General features: G+C 38.2%; 1 protein-coding gene across 3 annotated transcripts in view; it reads right to left on the bottom strand.

Annotated features, from left to right (window-relative positions):
- Positions 1 to 6,814: 6,814 nt before the first annotated feature.
- Positions 6,815 to 22,255, bottom strand: part of GTF3C3 (general transcription factor IIIC subunit 3) — a 36,464-nt gene continuing 21,023 nt past the window's right edge. The window contains exons 11-18 of one of the 3 annotated variants that reach the window (XM_029934172.1): positions 21,479 to 21,681; positions 21,054 to 21,155; positions 19,883 to 20,018; positions 16,890 to 17,127; positions 16,089 to 16,279; positions 13,941 to 14,065; positions 10,336 to 10,488; positions 6,815 to 8,180 (exon numbers count right to left, since the gene is read on the bottom strand). In XM_029934172.1, coding sequence (XP_029790032.1) covers positions 8,058 to 8,180; positions 10,336 to 10,488; positions 13,941 to 14,065; positions 16,089 to 16,279; positions 16,890 to 17,127; positions 19,883 to 20,018; positions 21,054 to 21,155; positions 21,479 to 21,681 — 1,271 coding nt within the window. In that variant the 3' untranslated portion in view covers positions 6,815 to 8,057. Of the gene's footprint in view, positions 8,181 to 10,335; positions 10,489 to 12,859; positions 13,862 to 13,940; positions 14,066 to 16,088; positions 16,280 to 16,889; positions 17,128 to 19,882; positions 20,019 to 21,053; positions 21,156 to 21,478; positions 21,682 to 22,255 lie in introns of those variants that run through there. The other 2 variants (XM_029934173.1, XM_029934174.1) reach the window with 2 other exon arrangements.

Here is a 22,255-nt window from a genome sequence, read left to right as displayed (position 1 = left end):
CCCCATAATCAAGTGGAATTTATTCCAGGAATGCAAATATGGTTTACTATCTGCAAATAAGTCAATGTGCTATACCACATTAAGAAATAAAGGATAAAAATCTTATGATCATCTCAATATATGCAGAGAAAACATTTGATAAAAATCAACTTTCATTTATGATAAAACTTTCAACAAAGAGGCTACAGAGGGAATGCATCCCATCATAATGAAAGCCACATGTGACAAACCTAAAGCTAACATCATACTCAACAGGGAAAAGCTGAAAACTTTTCCTTTAAGATTGCAAACAAAACAAGGATACTTATTCTTGCCATTTTTAATCAACACAGTATTAGAAGTCTTAACCAGAACAATTAGGCAAGAAATATAAGGCATCCAGAGGCACCTGGGTGGCTCAGTTGGGTGAGAAGCTTAGAAGAATCCGTGGATTAAAAGAATACTGTTAAAATATCCATCTATACTGCCCAAAGCAATCTACAGACCCGTGCAAACCCTATCAAAATTCCAATGGCATTTTTACAGAAATAGACATACAATCTTAAAATTTGCATGTTTTTATTTTTAAGTAATCTCTACACCCAACAAGGGACCAAACTCACAACCCTGAGATCAGGAGTTGCATGCTCCACTAAGCCAGCCAGATACCCCTAAAATAATATATTTTTTAAAAATGAAAAATCTTAGGGGTTTCTTGTGCCTCTTGAGATACCCGAAGTTGACCCAACAGCTGTTAGGACTCACTTGACCCCTAGCTCCACTGCCAATTATTTTTTTAATTTACAAAAATATTTATTTTGGGGAGAGCAGAGGTAGGGGAGCTGCAGAGAAAGGGGGACAGAGGACCTGAAGCTCCGCTGACAGCAGTGAGCCCCACGTGACACTTGAACTCACGAACCTCGAGATCATGACCTGAGCCAAAGTCAGGCGCTCACCGGACCAAGGCACCCAGGTGTTCCTCTAGTGCCTTTAACAACATGTAAGTAACTTCTTGATTCATCCTAGAGAAGACTCTGGCTTCATGATGAAATTAGAGTCATTTGTGCGGGAAGGCAGAGCCAAAGTTTGCTATATGAAGCTCTTAAGCATTCAAGCACATGGACCAGGACCCCTCTCTCGATTTTTAATCTTTACAACATCTCAAAGGAGAACCTTGCAAATCCTTCAAAATCCACCTCTGCCTCTTAGTCTCTGAGAAGTCTAGACATATTTCTTTCTGTAGCTGCTTCTCTGTCCCCCAGCATTCACTTTCTGCTCCCAGAACCTGTTAGCTTTCCACCCAGACTGCTTCAATGGTCCTACTTTGCTCCCTTCTGTCAGTCCAGTTGGAGATGGGGCTAGTCTGCCTTCTACTGTGATCTTCCTAAGATCTTGCTTTTTCAAGATCTTCCTTACTTTGCTAACCACTTTCTTTTGAAGTTTCTTATTGGCCATAAGAGAACAAATTTTGAGATTTACAAAAAAACACCGTAAATAAAGTGAAAGGCAAATGGCAAAGACTTAATTCTAGATTAAATAAAGAGTGCCTGCAATTCAATAAGAAAAATAGGACCCAGTATTTTCTTTTCTTTTAATAAGCAAAGAAGGGGTGCCTGTGTGGGTCAGGTCGTTAAATGTCTGACTTCGGGTCATGATCTCTCCGCTCATGAGTTTGAGCCCCATGTGTTTGAGACGCTTGGGATTTTGTGTCTCTGTCTCTTTCTGCTCCTCCCTGGCTCATGCTTTCTCTCTCTCAAAAATAAACATTGGGCACCTGGGTGGCTCAGTCGGTTAGGCCTCTGTCTTCGCTCAGGTCATGATCTCACGGTTCATGGGTTTGTGCCCCGCATCGGGTTCTGTGCTGACAGCTGGGAACCTGTAGCCTGTTTTGGATTCTGTGTCTCCCTCGCTCCCTGCCCCTCCCCCACTCATGCTCTATCTCAAAAGTAAACAAACTATTAAAAAATTTTTTTTAAACATTAAAAAATTTTAATAGGCAAAGGATATAATAAAAGCAATTCAAAGAAGAAAAGAATTCTGAAAGGCCTAGAAGCATATGAGTAGATTTCAACTTTACCAGCGTGTAACTGCTATCAGTCGGCGGCAGGGATGAATATGTTTGAACCGGGTATGGGGGAAACAGGCATCCTCACACAATCGGTAAAGCCGTCTGGGAGAGCAACTTGGTACCGATATTACAAATGTGCTGGTGCCCTACAATCCAGTAATTCTTACTATACACAGATCTTTTCTTTTTCACCCGGGAGGGTTAAATCAGATCCTGCAAGACTTACACGTCCTTGGCGGAGATGATCCCGACTGCTCCCAGCCGCGAGCCTTCCAGCGTTTGTGGCGGGTTCTGTGACTAGCATGCTCCCTCTAGTGGTCAGAGCCGCTACCTTTCTACCCCTTTGGTCCAATCAGGGAAGCACCTGAGATGGAGAAATGCGGGATCAGCCTCACTCACATCATAAACTTAGCAAAAGTCTCCAAGAAAGACAGAACTAATTCTGTAAAGCAAGTTCTTAGAAAAAGACTTCTTTCCGCTGTCTATAGGTGTGAAGATACGTTTCAATAAGAAAACCTGTTTTGTTACAACACTAGCTTGAGAGAGAGGGAACGGGCAGCCCTAGAACTGTCTGCCTCAGGACTGACTTCCACCTGTCCTACCCAGCTGTGGGGTGCTGAGTCAGAGGGATCTGTTTATTGGCTCTCTCTTTCCTCTCTTCACTTGTTTGAGCTCCTTTTGCTGAATACAAACACCTGACTCTCTACTGAAATGCCAAGCAGTCCTGCTAATTTGCATTCTAAGCTTGCTTACCTTGAGTCCACCGACAGGGTAAATGTTGGGTACAGTCTTTGGCACATCATTAGAAACTTTTAGTGCATGAAGTTACCCCGATAGCTGCTAGACATTTTGGGGAGGGTCAAGGCCAAAAAAAAAAGACGAGAAAAACACTTTAAGTTTTCATGTTGACAGAGAGCAGTGCAAAGGGACAGAGTGTTGGAGGTGATTGTCAAAATGTAGGGAAGAATATTGAATTTTTCCTATTCAAATAAGAAATTTAAGCTTTTTGGGGGAAAATGTTAAAAGCTGGCATACCTGTATTAAGACAATGAAATGATGAGGTTCACTTCTAAATTTATAGAAATATACTGCAATGTGCTTTGTATTAAAAATTCATTACAGGGACATCTGGCTGACTCAGTCGGTAGAGCACTTGACTCTTGATCTTGGAGTTGTGAGTTAGAGCCCCACTTTGGGCATACAGACTACTAAAAAGTAAATAAAACTGTAAAAAAAAAATCAATGTAGGACTTTGTTCCCCCTATAGGAATTACTTATAATCAAGCAACCAAACACCTTGAAATATAAATTAATTTATAAGATATGGTAACTGCCACAAAGAACTCATTTAGGCAAAATTCCTCATCTCTTACATTTTCCCTTCTTTCTTTTTAAAATTCAATTTCCTCAATCTTTTCATTGAATTACTCTCACCTGTTACATTTTTGTCATTCATAAAGCTTTCTTAAACTTTGATTATTTCTTTTTATAACATTCTTTTCATGTATACAATATTTTCTTTTTTTAAAATGAGAGACAGCGAGAGCACACGTGTGTGCTAAATGCACATGAGCTGGGGAGGAGCAGAGAGAGGGAAAGAGAGAGGATCCCAAGCAGCCTCTGCCTTGTCAGCACAGAGCCTGACACAAGGCTCAATCTCACCTACTGTGAGATCATGACCTGAGCTGAAATCAAGAGTTGGTCACTTAACCAACTGAGCCACCCAGACACCCCATCATCTGGGGATATAAATTACATTTTATTTCTCTACGTCCTGCATTGTTTTGAGTATTCCCCTCCCCCACCCATTTGCCCATATGGATCTCTGCATTTCAGAGCCTAAAACGCTCATGAGCTGTCTGTTCCTTGGATAGCAGACTTCCACCAAGCTGACTGCGGCTCGGTGGGAGTGGGAGGGTTCGCCCATTGGTGGCAGGCTCCTGGCCAAGACCAGACTGTTTCACTGGGGACCTGCAACTAGAAGTCTCCATAGGTCCTTTTTCTTGGGCCAAGTTTTCCTCCGAGAGGAACCCTCTAATCCCGTTTGGAGGATATAGCTCGGTGCCACTTTTCTGGGAGTTAAATTGGAGGAGGCCAAGGTCACTGTTCAGCATGCAGACTTTCACTTAATCCTAACCCTCTGCCTTCAGCTACGCCTGGTATTCCTGAATCCAGAGACCCTGAAACAGCCCCTAATAGACAGTAAACCCCAGTGTTCTGTAGGGCAGGGGTGAAATGATAACATGCTGTAAGTGAAGAGGATAACTTCAAGGATCTGCTTTTTGTTTTTCATGCTGGCATGCTTTTTTGTTTTTCTTTTTTTAATGTTTGAGAGAGAGAAAGAGCAGGGAGAGAGAATCCCAAGCAGGCACCAACCAGGGGCTCAAACTCACCAACTTGGAGATCATGACCTGAGCCAAAATCGAGTCAGATTCTGCACGGACTCAGCCACCCGGGGAACCTGCTGGCTGCTGCTGAACAGACTTTCAACAGCCTCACCGGTTTTTAGCCCCACCCACCTCAAACTGCCTTTGGAGACACCTAATGTCTCTGATGCATGAGCCTCTCTGAGCTTGAATCAGCTTGCTTCTAGCTGCTTAACACCATCCCTGGTGGGCACTTAGCTTTCATTCTTCTCTGATTTAGTTGCTAATTGCCAATTTGCTTTTTAGCTTCTAAAAAAATTTTTTTTAAATATTTAAGTAATTTCTACACCCAAAGTGGGGCTCAAACTCACAAACCCAAAGATCAAGACTCACACATTCTTCTGACTGAGCCAGTCAGATGCTCCAACTTCTAAAATTGTTTTGTCATCTGCCTGTTTCTGGGTTTGGGGCAGTTTTTTGGTCTTGAAACTTCTGTGGTATCTCTAAACAGGGATGTGGTTAGTTGACTGCTTTCAGCCACTAGCAGCTGTCAGCGATGCCTCAGCTTCTGAGCAAGTCTGGAATCCAAGCGCCTGGCCATGACTGCATCGTGGGACTCCTCCAGTAGGCAGTCTTCGGTCCACTGCAGATCAACAAGCCGCATTTCTCCATTCAAGCCACACAGACTTCCTCAAATACTCTGCTGAAATCCAGACACATTCAAACTGTAGTAGTCCTCTGGGCTACCAAGTCCTCTTCCAAGGACAAGGAGTGGGTTCTCTAAGGAACGTCACTTCTATGTGCACACAAGTCAGCCAGAATCACGTCAGGAACATCATATTCCAAGTGGTTCCCAGGATCCATCTTTTCCCCACTTCAAATATTATTTATCATTTTCTTCTTTAGAAGGCCTCAAAAATTATAATTTTCAATTTTATAACGTAACTGCAACTGGATTTGGGACTATGGACCTGGAGATGAAACATTTATACTTCTCCCTTATCACAGCCTCAGAATCTAACCCCTTCTTTTCCATGCTTTTCTACCTTATCCTGTTTTGAGTATTGTGATTTTACAGTGTTAACAGAAACTGAACAATTCTATGGCCTTTCTGTTGACTCTACACCACCAGACCACAGACACATTCCTACTGTTCTTGCTTAAAGTTTTTAAAAGCCTCTTTATTGTGGATTAGACTTCATGACACTACTTATAACTCTGGGACATTGTCTCTGGTTGCCATATGCCTTCCTTCTTATGAAAATAGCTAGAATGTATAAATGCTCAATGAAAACAAAGATGGAATGATCACTTATCAGGACTATTTTTGGTGCAAGTAACAGAAGAATTCCAGTTATAAAGTGGAATTATAGAACTGGATATATCTTATAGAAAGAACGCAAGGGTAAAAAAACACAAGGTGAGAAAGCATGGAAATGGAAAACTGGAAAATCTCTAGGAACCCAGTGTTCTCTCCATCTCTCATCTCTGCTTCTCTGAATTCATAGGCTCTATTTTCCTTTCTCAGTAGGGCAGTTAACTGCTAGTTGGCTCACAGGGAAAGCAGAAAGTGTCCTCATAGCTTTCATGTTCCAACCCTACAGCAAGACTCCATCTCAATTTTAAAATTCCCAGGGAAGGAGCGAGGAAACTCTTGATTGGTTTAGGAGCAGATTCACAGCTGAATCAACAGTGACCAGTAAAAAAACAATCTCATTGTATAAAGTGGCTGTCAGAACCCCATGGCTGGAGTGAGGATGGTAGATAAGAAAGTGAGGATCAGCTTTTAAAAAGACCCCCTAAGGTGTTTACTACAGGGGCTTTAAATAGGCTGAAGTCCTGGAGGACAGAAAAAAATAACTGCCATTCTCCTTTTTCTAAGATAAATCTATGCTTAATTTTTATGTTGTTACTCTGAACTGGAATTGTGTTCCCATGAAGGAACATCTCTGAGCAAGCAGCTTGCTAGTGATCTTCAACATGCTATTTAATTTCTCATATATAAGATGGAGATGATAACAGCAAGGCCAGCACCACCACCTACCTTGCAGGCAAGTCTGAGAGGACCAGAGATAATGGGTCTAGAGTGCCCAGCACTGTGCTTGGCACACGGCAGTAAACACTCAGCAAATCGTAGCTATGATTTTAAATTGTAAACAATGCAATATCAACTTTTTTTCTTAGAAGACTGCTAGAGAGATTTACTATTTCCTCCAAGGCTGTCGAGCAGATCAACTGGAGTCACAGCCCAGTGTGTTTAATTCAAGAGAAAAACTCAGAACACAGAATACTGAATTCCACAAGATTCCAAGATGCAAATCTAACTTATACTCTATCAGTTAATTTTATCATTACCTGCAAATGGCATGAAATAAAATATATAAGCATATGACACAATTATAAAAATAAAATTTATTTAAGTTATGTACACATTTAAATACACACACAGAATGCTGGATACATTTGCTTATTATATACACATTTTGCTTTTCAACTACTCTGTAGCGGTAAGGATTCCTAAAAAGCCCTCATACTATTTCTTTAATCCTAAGTCTCATATATGCTTCCCTCTCACAATGAGAATAGGTCTTAGAATCCAAACACATACATATTACAGCATTTTTCCTCTAAAAAGAAACTCTCAAAAGCTGTTAAGAAACCAACAGTATATCTTAAAAGTATTGTTATCTTAGATTCGAGAACATAACATATTTAAGTAAAAAATTTTAACTTTATCACAGCAATACTTTCCTTCATACATACAATTCTCTAATCTTCCTACCATTCCTAGTGATCTTGAAACACAAACTAGGTCACATTATTAAATGTCATCCTCTCTTTTCTACCTTTTTTGTCAGTAAGCCACCAACATTTGTAATGCATTTTTAATTTGCCTCGGAACAGGACTTTCTGAATTATGTCCAGCAAGCTATACGACTAAGACACATGTAGGTGAAAAGTAAAAGGTTAACTCACTTACGTGTCTTCCTGCTACATAACCATTTCAAATAATTTTCTTAGGAGCTAAGTCAATTACATAATTGTGCTGATATGAGAAAGAGTCTCAATTCGTCTTTCCTTTCCTTTAGTAGCCTTTTCTATGTACCTGAAAAACTTCCCATGCCATGTAACAGGGCATAAGCAATGGATGAGTCAATGTAGGTAGCAGTGTAGCAAACACTTCTTTCAGATGAACATATTGCTCGCGTTCTGTATTTAGAGAACTGTGCTGAGAAGCCACATCTGTCTTACTACAGTCCAAGCACTGTCACAGTGCCTGGTACAGAGGTGTTCATTATATAGCAGTGAATGCACAAATGAATAAAGGGTATAAGTTAATAATAAAAAATGAGCATATTTAACTCCAAGCTGGCTTCGAGGCTAAGATTCCCCATTTCACCTTTGGGGACAATTTTACTAAAAACGCTAGAAGAAAATGATAGAAAAATGTACAAACTCTTGGAATGATACTTTTGCATGTCTATCAAAAGGTCATTATGACATATTAAAAGTTAAATGCAAAGATAATTCTGAAACTGTCATCTCCATTTTGGGGTTAATACTTGGTTAATACTAAGCCCTTAGACAGAAAATATTGCCCCCCCCCCCCCCAGCACCAGGGCTCCTTTCCCAGCTGAGGAACTTCATATACAGCAGTAGGTATACAAAAGCTTTTGAGCCATTCCGATATTCCCACTGCTCTGATAAATGAGAGACAAGTTGTAAGCAATATCTCGTCGTAAATCTAACTGGTCAACTTCTATACCCTAGGAGGAAAAATACATGAATGAGTTATGCTGCAAACTGACAATCAGGAAAACTTTATGGCAAACAGCTATTTCATAAGCATTTAAAAAACTTAAAATTCATGACACTAAAATAAAGGATAAAATTAGGCATAAATACCTTGGATCTAAATTTTTATTAAGCAATGCTAATTCAGTTAGTCATTATAACAACTACAGAATTAAATTATTTTAAATATCTATCCAGTAAGTTAAAGAAAAATTCTCATCCACAAGCCACAGCAGAATAAAATTCCAACTTAATTAAGAATTTAAGGATAAGGGGCGCCTGAATGGCTCAGTTGGTTGAGTGTCCGACTTCAGCTCAGGCCATGATCTTAGAGTTCGTGGGTTACAGTTCCACGTTGGGCTCTGTGCTGACAGCTCAGAGCCTGGAGCCTGCTTCCGATTCTGTGCCTCCCTCTCTCTCTCTCTGCCCCTTCCCTGCTCCTGATCTGTCTCTGTCTTTCAAAAAATATATAAATGTTAAAAAAATTTTTTTAAGGAATTTAAGGATTAAAAACATCAAACCATAAAAGAAGAAAATATATAGTTTAATAATAATATAATCTTGGGTAGGAAAGGCTCTTCTTTTTTTTAATTTTTAAATGTTTATTTCTAAGAGAGACAGAGTGTGAGCAGGGGAAGGACAGAGAGAGAAAGAGGGAGACACAGAATCTGAAGCAGGCTGTCAGCACAGAGGCCCACGTGGGGCTTGAACCTATGAACCACGAGATCATGACCTGAGCCGAAGTCGGATGCCTAACCGACTGAGCCATCCAGGCACCCCAAAAAGGCCCTTATAAGTACAATGGCAAAAGTAGAAACTATAAAGGAAAAGATGTGATTTCATTAAAAAATGTAAAACTTACGCATCTAAAAAAGAAATTATAACACAAATGACCAGACGGGAAATACCTGTACTATAAACAGAAAGCCATATAAAGGTCTAGGGAAGGTATACACCAAATTAATAATAATTCTCCTGGGGGTGTTATTACCTTTTTTTCCTACTTAAATAGCAATGCAGTGAACTCAATGGAGTAGGTTAGATCTATTCTAATCTTCCCCAATACAAAGTTTTGGAGTCAACTGTAAAAATATCCGCAACAAGGAAAAGTGATACCTATAAAGCTTAAGGAGCAATACGTAAAGGCATTTATGAAGTAAAGAAAACGAAAGTGTATACATTTCATCAGCATAACTATAAAAGTATGTATTCATTTGTTTGATGACTAGCGATGAACAAGGGTAATAGAAAACAGCTGTGTCATGATCTCACAGTTCATGAGCTCAGGCCCTACGCTGGGCTCAGAGCCTGGAGCCTGCTTCAAATTCTGTGTCTCCCTCTCTCTCTGCCTCTCCCCCACTCTTGCTCTGTGTCTCTTTCAAAAATAAATAAAAACATTAAAAAAGATATTAACAATGGAAACAATATTGTCATCAGAAATAAAAATAAGAATTAGACTTTATACACAGATTATCATAGTATTAGCAACACTTTACCCTATATTATATTATCTTAAAACTACATTTATACTGGCCTTTCATCTTTATAAAGAAATATGTTAGTTACACTTGAACTTGGAAATGAACAATGGCTATATTACCCAATACTCAGGCTCTGTGTCTCCCAGCTCATACCTATAGCCACAGAGGTGACCTTAGGGTAAATGAAATGGTCACCACAGTTGTATGTGTCCACATGGTTGCTAATCAGGTCACAGGCTAAGAATGCCAAAGACCTGCTTGTTGCTGAACAAAACTACTTAAATGCATTCAATATGGACAAAATGCATTTTTTTCCTTCTTTTTAATGTTTGAGAGACAGCAAGCACATGCAGAAGTCGGGGGCGGGGGCGATGCAGAGAGAGAGAGGGAGAGGAAGAACCTCAAGCAGGCTCTGCACTGTCAGTGCAAAACCTGATGCAGAGCTTGATCTCACGACCATGAGATCATGACCTGAGCCAAAATCAAGAGTCCGACACTTAGCTGACTGAGCCACCCAGGCGTCCCTGGAAAAAATATATTCTAATATGTAATCTTTTTCACTGTCTGGACCACAACATGAGCAAGTGCACTTATCTATAGATGAAATGAAATGACTCCTCAGTTTTTAAAGTAGATCATACTATACCTCTACCGCAAGTGGAGGGAGATCCAAGGCCTTCTGATAATAGTGGATTGCAAGATGAATCAGCCCCAGCTGGTGAAGGCCACGGCCCAAATTGTAGAACGACTCCTGGCAAGGCCCACGTATACTGAGGTACCGGTTAAGAAAGGAAAAGCCCTACCAAAAAGAAAAAGATAATTCAGTATTATACTCATTTGACTGGTATGCATTTGAAACACTATACATGCCAGGTATATTCTGTATAGAATACAAATATTTTCAAAAGGGAGCCTGGATGGCTCAGTCTGTTTAGAATCCACCTCTTGATTTCAGGTCAGGTCATGAGATTGAGTCCTATGTAAAGCTCTGTGATGGGCGTGAAACCTGCTTGAAATTCTCCCTCCCTCTCTCTCTCTCTCCCCCTTTCCCACAGTCCCTCCCCACTTGTGTTCTCTCAAAAAGAGACACAATGTCATCCTGAAAGAACTTATGTCTGTAGCGTAGTGTCATATTCAAGGTAATCAAGAGCCCGTGTGAAGATAATAAGGAAAGATCTGCTTTTTTTAAGCTAAGAACAAAAATATTTATAGAAAACAAAGCCGAATGTTGAAACTGTCAAAAGTTCCATAATTTATAAGAACACAGGATTTTTTTTTTTAAAGTTCCAGGTTGGCTTTTGTGACATTAGAGGCCAACAAACTTTTTTGGGGGGGGGGGCACGAGAGAGCATGCACACACAAGCGGGAGAGGGGCAGAGAGAGGGGGACAGAGAGAGAACCCCAAGCAGGCTCCGCACCGTCACTCGCAGTGATGACCTGAGCCGAAGTCAGATGCTCAACCAACTGAGCCACCCAGCTGCCCCGAAGCCAATGGAAAAAATATCAGAACACAGATACAGTAACATAGGTTCCATGTGTGTCCCCATGTCCAAAAAGCACTTGCTTCACCTCTTCCTGTATTCCTTTTCCCCTTTTATGTAGCTTCAAGATACCAGCCACAGAAAGTTATAAGCTACAAAAGTGCAAGTGTCCTATATTAAGTAATTAAATAAACAAAATCTCCAGCTCAGAGTATAGAATATAAAGTGCAACTCTTCCCTGGCTAATCTGCTTTCTAATAAATAGTCACATATTTTCCTCATAAAAAATAATAAAAATTAATAAATTCTTTAGAATTAATGCATTTTAGGAATAAAAATAATCACGTTCACTAAACAATCATACTTTCTGCATAATAAAAGAACTCATTTGTATCCACTGAAAGTCATGGTTCTGTTAGGTAAAGCAGACAAACTATTAGTCTCAGATAAATATCAAATCTTCCTATTTTAAAATGACAAATTTAAAGATAAAAATTTGAGAGAGAATAGTAATCCCAGATAAATTACTACAACCCAAATAAACTTGTAGGTCTTCTGATAATAGTAACAGGATTTGAATTACCTGCTATGTTTTAATAAATTTTTAACAAATTTAGGAGATCAATGGCAACACTATTCAAATAATTAGTGATTTAAAATCCAGGTAATGGAGATAGACACTTTATCTCTTAGGTGCTAAGAGTTTTGACAAAAACAGTTTAATGAAATAGAAATAAGAGAGTCTTTTTTAAATTAGCTATTTTACTTTCAAACATTTTTGTCACATTATTCACTAAAGGGTCCAAGTATACACTGTGCGTGAAGTATTAAATACAGGCAGAAATAAGAAATCATAAAAGATATTACTTTCATAATATAAAAAGGTAGGAAAGATAGTAAAACATATGAAATTAGTTTGTTTTTAACTACTCTAAAGGAAAATTAATTATGATCAGATAGCATAAAGAAATAGATTCACAAGAAATTAAAACAATTTAAGAATCATGGTATTGGGGCATCTGGGTGGCTCAGTCAGTTAAGCGTCTGGCTTCAGCTCAGGTCATGATCTCATGGTTGTGGGTTCGAGCCCCGTGTGGGGCTCTGTGCTGACAGCTCAGAGCCTGGAGCCTGCTTCAGATTCTGTGTCTCCCTCTCTCTCTGACCCTCCCCTGCTTGCGCTCTCTCTGTCTCTCAAAAATAAATTAAAACAAAAAAACAAACAAACAAAAAAAACCATTTAAGAATCACGGTATTTACAATAAAACTTGTTTTTAGAAACTTTTTTTAATTGAAAATCTTTAACATACACAAAAGTAGAGCAATCAGGAGAACAAATTCCCATATAACCATCACCTCTTGTTTTATCTCAATCTCCAACCAGTTAAACACTGCTGTTTAAATATAAAAGTGATCTGAAAGTTAGCTTCTAAATTACTTTGCGGTACATAAAATTTTTCCCTACCAGGAAAAACCTATGTATTTTAACTATTTTTTAATTTATTTTTTTAGACAGAGAGACAGGGGCACAGAGAGAGAGAGAGAGAGAGAGAGAGAGAGAGAGAGAGAGAGAGGGAGGGAATCTTAAACAGGCTCCATACTCAGCATGGAGCCCCCAATGTCCCAATGTGGGGCTCGATCTCACAACCCTGGGATCATGACCTGAGCAGACATAAGAGTCAGATGCTCAACAGGCTGGACCACCCAGGGCACTTCTACTTTAACTATTTAGTAATGAGTCAATCCATACAAATCCCCTATCGATCTTTACCAGAACATAAGCCTCATGAGGGCAAGGAGTTCTGCTTGTACACTCACTCACTACTATATCCCCAGTTCCTAGCACAGTGGGTGATCATTACATATTTGTTTAATTTATAAACAATCCTACATCACTTAAAACAGCAAAAGTATCCATTGCGAGAAAAAAACTTAGAGCAAGAGGTGGACAAATATCACAAATATATTTTTTGGTTGTGGTTTTACTTTTTATTATGAAAATTTTCAAATATACAAAAGTAAAGAGATTATAATGAACCCCAATACCAAGCTTTAACAACTATCATCATTTGAATTTAGGCTTTCTTTTAATCATTTTACTTTAAAAACCAAACCTGCCCCAAAAATTCCTTTACTAAATCCTGCTACTCCATTCAAGTCAACATTTTTTTCCTTCTATAACTACTTAAAAAAACATGTCTTTACATGAGTCAAACATATAAACATAAAAACACAGAAGTATTAAAGATACCGTGGTAAACAAGACAGATAGAATCCCTGATCTCTCGGAGTTTATATTCTTATTTGAGAAGAAAAATTAGATAAAATTAAACAAGATAATAAAAAGCCTAGAACCAAGAAAACCTTAAAAGAGCAATTTGTTGGAGATGATGTAAGAACACAGCTAACACAATCACATGTTCATACGTTATTTTAGATACATATTATTTATTTTTAAAACTGATTTATAATAAATCAGTCTTCAAGACCGAGAAGGCTGGAGGTCTCAGGGGTTCCAGAGTATAGGAAGCCTCCAGACTGTGCTGCGTCTTCTCTGTGACGCGGCTGTGTGCCCGGTCTACAGGCTACATAGGCTGAGCCAGGAGCGCCGCCGCTGGATGCTGAGCTCATGCTGGGCGCGAACTGAGGCATGGGTGTTGGAGCTCCCACGTGTATCCTAAGCAGGCACTGCTCCTAAAGCAGGATGCCTACATGAAGTATATTCATTTTTAAAGAACATAAAACCAAGTAATGAGAAATTCAAACGAATTACCTGCACAGTCAGGGCATGTCTCCTTAATACATACTTCTGAGAGGCCATGTGAATAAACGTCAGGCCGATACAGAGGCTATAGAGGGGCTCGTGGGGGTGGGTGCGAAAGGCCTGCACATACTGTCCTGAAGAAAAGAACTGGTGTCAGATGGTGTTACGAGTGCATAGTTCACTACTTCTTCACTATTCGAATATATTTTATTGCTGAACAGTACTGACTTTTTAATATATGCAAGTGTACATTTTAAACTATCAGATGCACATTAATTTAATTTTAAAACAACGTACAAAGTATAACAAAATTAGGAGGATTTACCTATAAATATATCCTGACCACCAAGATTAAATATGAGGAACTAAAACTTTAAAAAAAAGGTTTTTTTTGTTTATTTTTGAGACAAAGACAGAACATGAGCGGGGGAGGGGTAGAGAGAGGGGGAGACAGAACATTAATTAGGCTCCAGGCTCTGAGCTGCACAGAGCCTGGCACCGGGCTTGAACTCTGGAACCGTGAGATCATGACCTGAGCTAAAGTCGGACACTCAAACAACTAAGCCACACAGGCGCCCCTATAACTAAAACTTTATTTTAGGCACAGATACACATTTTCATGTAAAGTAATACTTCCCAAATAAACAATTTATCAATTGTGACCATAAACCTATTTTAAGATCTTAAACTATTTTAAAAGAAATAAGGGAATGTGTCTTTGGTGACTTCTTTTGTTATAAATTCAGATGTGATAGGTCACGGAGGTGAGAAGAAGAAAAACCGCTCTGTTTTGCTTTTTTGGATTATGGGTGTTGGTTTCCCAAATGTAACACTACTTTGTTTTTCCTGAGAAAAACATGTTTTCCTTGTTTCCATGTATTGACATATGTAATTGCTTCATGTCAAAAGCTTATCCATACAAGACGGGAATTTAAGCAAATTTTTAAGCACATTTTTCTTATTAAGGGACGATCTATAATTTATCATACATAGGTAAAAAACCCCTATTCTTTCCAGCTTCTATGCCGGAAGAAATGGCACTACAGAATCTCTAGCAGCATGGACGGTAGACTGCCATTTGGACTTTCTATTTTTACCTTCTGCAAAAAGTCATAAATATAAGAAAACAATATATATCTGTATTTTATATTTTCTTACCATTAAACAAACGATTCCAAAACTCACAGAGCAGAGGTAAAGTTTCAACATCTGATGTTCAAGGATTGACTGAACACTTATAAAAATACCAGCCAAATATGAAAATACATGAAAGTATTAAATAGCCAACATCCCATTTTATTTAGAAGTGAACTGGGCAACACCAACTTTTAGGCAGCAAGAGATACATGCCTCATTTTAAATTTAAACATTTGGTAGCTATTTTTCCAGTTTGCTTCGGATTCCTTATTAAAGAAAATTTCAAGTGATTAATTTCCCCAAGTTTAATTAGAATTAGTAAGCACGATGTAAATAAATCTTGATATAAAGACTTGTCTCCCAAAGGAACAAACTATCAGCAAATCTTAAATCCATTTTTGCACTACAGCAAATTAAAATCAGATGGCAAAGCATCCATATATATGTATTTTTTTCAGAGAGAGAATGGCCGCACAGCTGGGGAGAGCGGCAGAGGGGGACAGACAGCCTCAAGCAGGCTTCACGCGCAGCACAGAGCCTGACGCAGGGCTCAATCCCACGACCTTGAGGTAGTGACCTGAGCAGAAATCAAGAGTCGGATGCTCAACCGACTGAGCCACCCAGGCGCCCTGCAAAGCATCTACACTTAATGAAAATTATTTAAAAAATGGACAAGCCTAACCATGAGAATTACTGACCTTTAGAATGAATTATAAAACTTACTTCAGCCTTCTGAACCAAAGCTTCATAAGAAAAATAAATATTAATATGATTATCATTATTGCCAATACTTACAGCTACTTACTGTTTGTGCCAAGCATTTTTTTAAATGCTTTGTATTAACTCATTTAATTTTCACAATAATTTATAAGGTAGGTCCAATTACTACCTCCATTTCAGAGATAAAGAAACTGAGGTACTGGGAGGTAGAATAACCTGCCACGAGGGGGTTTTGCTCCAGGCCTAGCTGTTAACCACCACACCGTCCACACCTGACAAAGTCACGTACAGGACACTTACCGAGCGCATGCTTAAAACTACCAGATACAAACGCGTTGTGTCCATTTAAGACACACAGGGCATGATTATCCGGGTTTTTCAGCATTAGGCGAAGACAGAAGCGATGATGTCGCACCTCTTGGGAGTGCATGGTAACCTGATTGAAAATGTTCCAGAGCTGAGGTTTATTGACATTTTCCATTACCATTACCCTAAATTGGCAGAACGAGAGGGAGGGTAAAAAATAACGTAAAAAGAAAAACGTCTGATGTCTAAGAATGAAATACTTCAGTGCAGCAACATCCTCCAACAACAAAAAGCGGGCTGTTTCAACATATTTAAGCACAAACACTCACACAGTAAGAAATTTTTCTCAGAAGATGCCGCTTAAGTTAGTATTTCTACATCTTGTTTGTTCTTTTCAACAAAACTTTTAAATCAAAAAAAAAAAAAGAATCACGTAATTTACGTTTCACCTATTCTCCCCCAGCCCACTACAGCTGTAGTACAACGAACAGTAACAGCTAATAACAGTGTGTGCCAGACATTGTTAAAAGGCCTTATTTATAATAATTCACTTAATTCCCATAATAATCCTACAAGGAGGTAGTATTATAATATCCACTTTATAAATGGGGAGACTGAGGTACAAGAGATTAAATAGATGAGAGGGCATGCCTCTGAGAATCATCAATGAGTTGAATTTATCTGCAAGCCACAAGAGAGTTAAAACAACTTCTTAATTTTTAAGCATGAGAGACTACATCAAAGTAAATACACATCCTCTTTCAAAGAATTTAAAATAAATTACTGGAAAATCACCTGATATAGTTGTATGCCTTTCTGAAATTTTTGTCCAGTATTGCAGCAGAGAGACCAAAGTATTCTAATTCTTTGCGCTTTTGCCTGTCATCATAAAATGAATAATATTCCAGCGAAGAATCCACAAGTAACTCAGCCTCTTGAAATCGGGATAGGTCACATAAGGAGTATATAGCCTTCAACAGAAGGTTCCACCAGTCATCTTTTGTCAAGACACTCGTGAGGACAGCAAATATTGCTAAAGTGATACCAGTGAAAATCAGTTAGGACACTGTATTTTCAGAAATAACAGTATTAGAAAAATCCCTACGATCAATTTTAAGGCTGAATTTAATAACCACACTCCTATGGAACTGAATTCTTGCCAACGCTCTTTAGAAAATGGTGAGAAGTCGACAGTTAGTTGCCTGTTACACTACTTCAACACCAGCCCCTCTGCTCTAACGATCCACAATCCCAGTAGTCCTTACTTCTGATTTGCCCTCTACCAAGTCCAGAGACACCATCTGTATCTGTCAGTGCTAGCAAGCAGATGTGGTCCTCCAGGACAGAACAAGTGTGTGTTCCATGACTGGGGCCACACACAGGATTCTGCACATACAAGGAATTCAAATGTTTGCTTAGCAAAGAACTTCAAGATTCAGATTGTTTTTGATCTTTTTATAATCTTAATTTTCTCTGCCTCAAAATTTCTTTTCCTTCCAAATCTTGCCTTATTTGTCTGTTAAGAGTGTCCTTTTTATAAATTTATAACTTGAGAAATATCAAAAGCCATAAAAATTTTTTAGTCTTTGGCCCAGTAATTCTCCTGATAATCTATTCTATACAAGTAGTCAAAAATATGGATAAATGTATAGGCATAAAGATGTTCATTATAGTATGACTTATAACCATGTATCAAAAAAATAAGGGAATAACTTTACAAATTATGGGACTGCCATCCAATGGAGTATTACACATTCCTTAATGATAATAGCTATGAAGAGAGCAACATGAGAAAATACGTGAGAAAATGTTGAGTGAAAAAATCAGAGTTTAGGGGTGCCTGGGTGGCTCCATCAGCTAAGCGTCTGACTCTGATTTTGGCTCAGTTTGTGAGTTCAAGCCCCGTACTGGGCTCCGTGCTGACAGGGCAGAGACTGCTTGAAATTTTCTCTCTCCCTCTCTCTTTGCCTTTCCCTCGTCGTGCTCCCTCTCTCTCACTCTCTTGCTCTCTCCAAATAAATAAACTTAAAAATAAAATACAGAGCACAAAGATGCATGTAACATGAAGAGACCGTGTTCTTCCTATCCTGGTATGCAAATGTCACATGATCCTTATTGTGATGAAATTAAAAAACCTTCATGAACCTACAAAAAACCAACAATGGATCTGAAATTAGAAAATATTGAAAGAGAAAATGTGGGAAGCGGCAAAGATTTAGCTGCTAGGCCATTTACTAGCCTTAATGTCACTCCCCTGGGGAGTTACAAAAATAGGCAGGGGAGCGCCACTCCCTGTCAGGAGAAGCCAGAAAAACAAAGATCAATCACCTACAGGCAGGGTGGTATCCGCCCTTCACATGCTGTGCTAAAAACTTTAATTTGTTTCCTTCTTTACCCTAGCTTTGACCTTGTTTCCTAGCAACCAACCCTGTCAGTTTCTCACCCTAAACCCTATATAGGTGTGGGTTTTTCTTTCTCTGGAGGAGGAATAAAGGGTGAGGAATAAAGGAGGCTTGATCAGAAAGCGCTCGTCTTGCCTCACTCTCGGTGCGCCCCTTCCTGCCCTACTCTCTCTCCCTCCCTCAGGAACGGACCGAAACGATTATCGCCTGGCCGGGGCGGGTCCCAGACAAGAAAACCTGACAGGATCACATACAGAGAAAAATATAACTTAAGAAATACACTCTTAAATACATGAAGCAAAGTCTACCTTTGGAATGGGACCAGATCCATGAGCTGGAGAGATGGGGCTCTGAGGCCTCTATATCTGGATTATGAGCAGCCGACCCTCATTCCTTTCCTCTCTTCCACTGCAAAACCTACTTATGTTAGGTACTTATAACATGCTTACAGAGATTCAGCTCTTCTGGATTCTAAAACCCTGTCCCACTGCACACTGCTATGCCTACAACAACTAATGAATAAATGTCTGTTGAATTAATTAACAATGAAATAATTTTTAATAGAAAGATACCTCCATTAAAAACATTAAAAATTAAAAAAAAAAAAAGAAAGATACCTCCAGTTTAGACTCTTTTCAAGTTTCTCTTTTCAACCTCACTCAAACATGCTTGAGGTGATACTAGCTAAATATAGATGCCTTTTAAAGTCATATTACTTAAGACTAGGTCAAAGGAATTTATTTCAGAGTTTCTATGACTACTGCTACATTTATCAAGGATGAATTTAACAGAGAATGAAATATATGTAATTTAAGTGACTGGACAAATACAGTAATTTATATTGCCATCTAATCTTCACATTAAATATACCTTAAACTAAGGTATATTTTCTTCTCATAAAGTCAAAAGTTCTGTTTAGTTTTTTCACAGGAAGATCCAAGCAGATGTTTTCCTTTTAATTTTTAAAAAGTAAAGTATTTACATGTAGCCTTCCTTATCTTCTTTTAACATCAAATGAGTTTATTTTACTTAAGGGATCTGGATTAGAAATTTCATTTTATTTGGAAAAAGGTATATTTTCTTTTTTTTTTTTTCTATGAGAGCGAGCAGGGGAGAGAGGCAGAGGGAGAGAGAGAGAGAAAGCAAAAGAGAAAGAGAAACTTAAGCAGGATCTATGCTCAGCAGGGAGCCAGACGGACATGGTGCTCCATCCCACAACCTAAATCAGGATGTGAGCCAAAATCAAGAGTCATATACCCAATTGACTGAGCCACCCAGGCACCCCAGAAAAGGGTATATTTTCAATTAAGTTACTATCAGGTATTACTTTGAGTATTTTCTGAATTCAGTCACATTTTATGTAATAAATTAAATGAAAGTAATTACCTTTTGCATCACAATTTGCTGTCTCTTGGTCACTGTTGTCTGATATTTTGTCTCTTGACACTTTAATAAGGTAGAGATGCCTCTCTCCAGATTTGGAACTAGATATCAAACAAACCTGAGCTCTATTCATTGCTACCTGAATTAAAAATAATTTGAGATCTTTTAGTCATATAATTTAATATTTTATTGTTAAGTAATCTCCATACCCAACATGGTGCTGAAACTCATAACCTCAAGATAAAGAGTCTCGTGCCCCTCCAAATGAGCCTTTTTTTTTTTTTTTAAAGAAAATCTATGGGTCACAAGTACCACAGGTGTACCTGAAATCTTTTTTAGTAAGGGGAAAAAGACCAAATTATTGTGTATTTAAACACCTAAAAGAGAATAGACTTATTTTTTTCTTCCCAGGAGAATTTAGATCACACTGCTTACCTTAGCAGAGAATAGGAAGACAATTCACGTTAACTTATAACATATGTATATGCACACATAACCACTTCCCTGAGAAAAAGCTAGACTCGGAAATGATGTTACATGTGGAAAACATTTTTGCAAAGTGAACTATTTTGGCACATAGTAATGTCTACAAAGCCAATAACTGATAATACTATGGTTCTCACTTTTCTAAATTTGTACTAGCAAAGATTTTATTTCACTTACTTTACCTATGGTGAAGTTTACACTTTCATGTAGAACTTTCAGTTACAGTCAACCCTTGAACAACACAGGTTTGAACTGCACAGGTTCACTTATACATGGGTTTTTATAGTATAGTACTATAAAATGTACTTTCTCTTCCTTATGATTTTCTTAACAACATTTTTCTTTTCTCTAGCTTCCTTTATTATAGGAATACAGTATACATTTAATACACAAAATATGTGTTAATCACCTGTTCACATCAACAGTCAGAAATTAGTAGTTAAGTTTTGGGGAAGTTAAAAGTTACATGCAAGTTTCAACTGTGTTAGGGTTGATGGCCCTCATTCCCATGTTGTTCAAAGGTCAACTGTACATATGAGTAACTTCTAAGTCTTTTGTCTATATCTGACTTTCATTTTTAAAAGTTTGAGAGTAGATCAGTTATAAAATAGCTATAATCTATGTTTAAATCAAATTCTAAACATTTAAACAGTCAACAACACTAACATAAGGAAAGACGATTACCCACCTTTAAAAGCATGGCTAACATGGTAAGTAAGGTGTCCACATAACCATAGGTTTTGCCTTGGGAAAACAACAGAGTAGAACGATGAAGCAATAACTTCAGTTCCTAAATAAATAAGCACATGATAATGAATATGACAAGATTCTTTGCTGCAAGTGGTCTTGTTTTAGAGAAAAGTTTTGTTTTAGAAACCAAACCTTAATGACATTTGCTTTATGATCTTTTGCAACTTAAGACCCAATGAAAACTCTTCAAAATTCGTCTAACAAGAGGCGGAAACTTAAATTTCAAAATTACTTTTCAAAAACAGTGAATTTAATACACTAAAATAAATCTTTTGGATACAAACTCTATACACATCCTTCATGGAGGAAAAAGTTCAAACACAATCCACCAAGGAAAACTCCCTTTCACATGACATGGCCTACCTGCTGTGCAGCATTTGCATCCTGTGCTAAAGTATCTGGATCATACATTGGTTCCAGAGCTTCCAGAGCTTTCTCAGGACGGCCCAGCTGCTGCTGAAGGGTGGAAAGTGAAATTCTTGCATCCAAATGAAGGGGGGCCAGATCGACCACTTTGCCATAGCTTTCCGCAGCGCGTTCCATGTAGCCTAAGGCCTTTAAACATTCTAAGATGTTAAAGCATAAATATGATCTACAGATTAGTAAGCCTGCCAAAATTATTTTTCTACTTTAAAGAAATATTATAGCAATATAAAAAGAATTATAAGAAAAATGAAATGTATGCATATTTCTAATCCTTTAAAACAATTATCCCTCCTAATCTCCATCTCTTGATTGATCGATCTATCAATTCCTCTAACTAAATCTAAATTGCTACAAGGATGTAATCAGCACATACACACTCTTTGAGGTTCTCCTTTATTAGCATTATGCTCTCAATATTTCCCACATCTTCCTTAACATTTTGAATGGTTATAACATTCAACTATTTGTTTAACCATATTATATGACTTTTAGGTTATTTCTGAATTTATACTCTAATAAATAACAATGCAATAAATATTTTCATGTAGATAAACCATGCTTAAAAATTGGCAAACCAATTTAACCCACAGATGTTTTGTTAAGCCACAGTGCTTTTAAAACAATACATGGTGTACATTTTTTAAACTTTGTATTTTTATGAACTTCAAGTTACCAGATTCTTTTGAAAAATCTGAATTGACAACGCTCTCCTAT

This window comes from Suricata suricatta, chromosome 3 (assembly GCF_006229205.1).
Source record: "Suricata suricatta isolate VVHF042 chromosome 3, meerkat_22Aug2017_6uvM2_HiC, whole genome shotgun sequence".
Classification (NCBI taxonomy): domain Eukaryota; kingdom Metazoa; phylum Chordata; class Mammalia; order Carnivora; family Herpestidae; genus Suricata; species Suricata suricatta.
The sequence above is the reverse complement of the archived record's forward strand: the minus strand, read 5'-3'. Positions and strand labels throughout refer to the sequence as shown.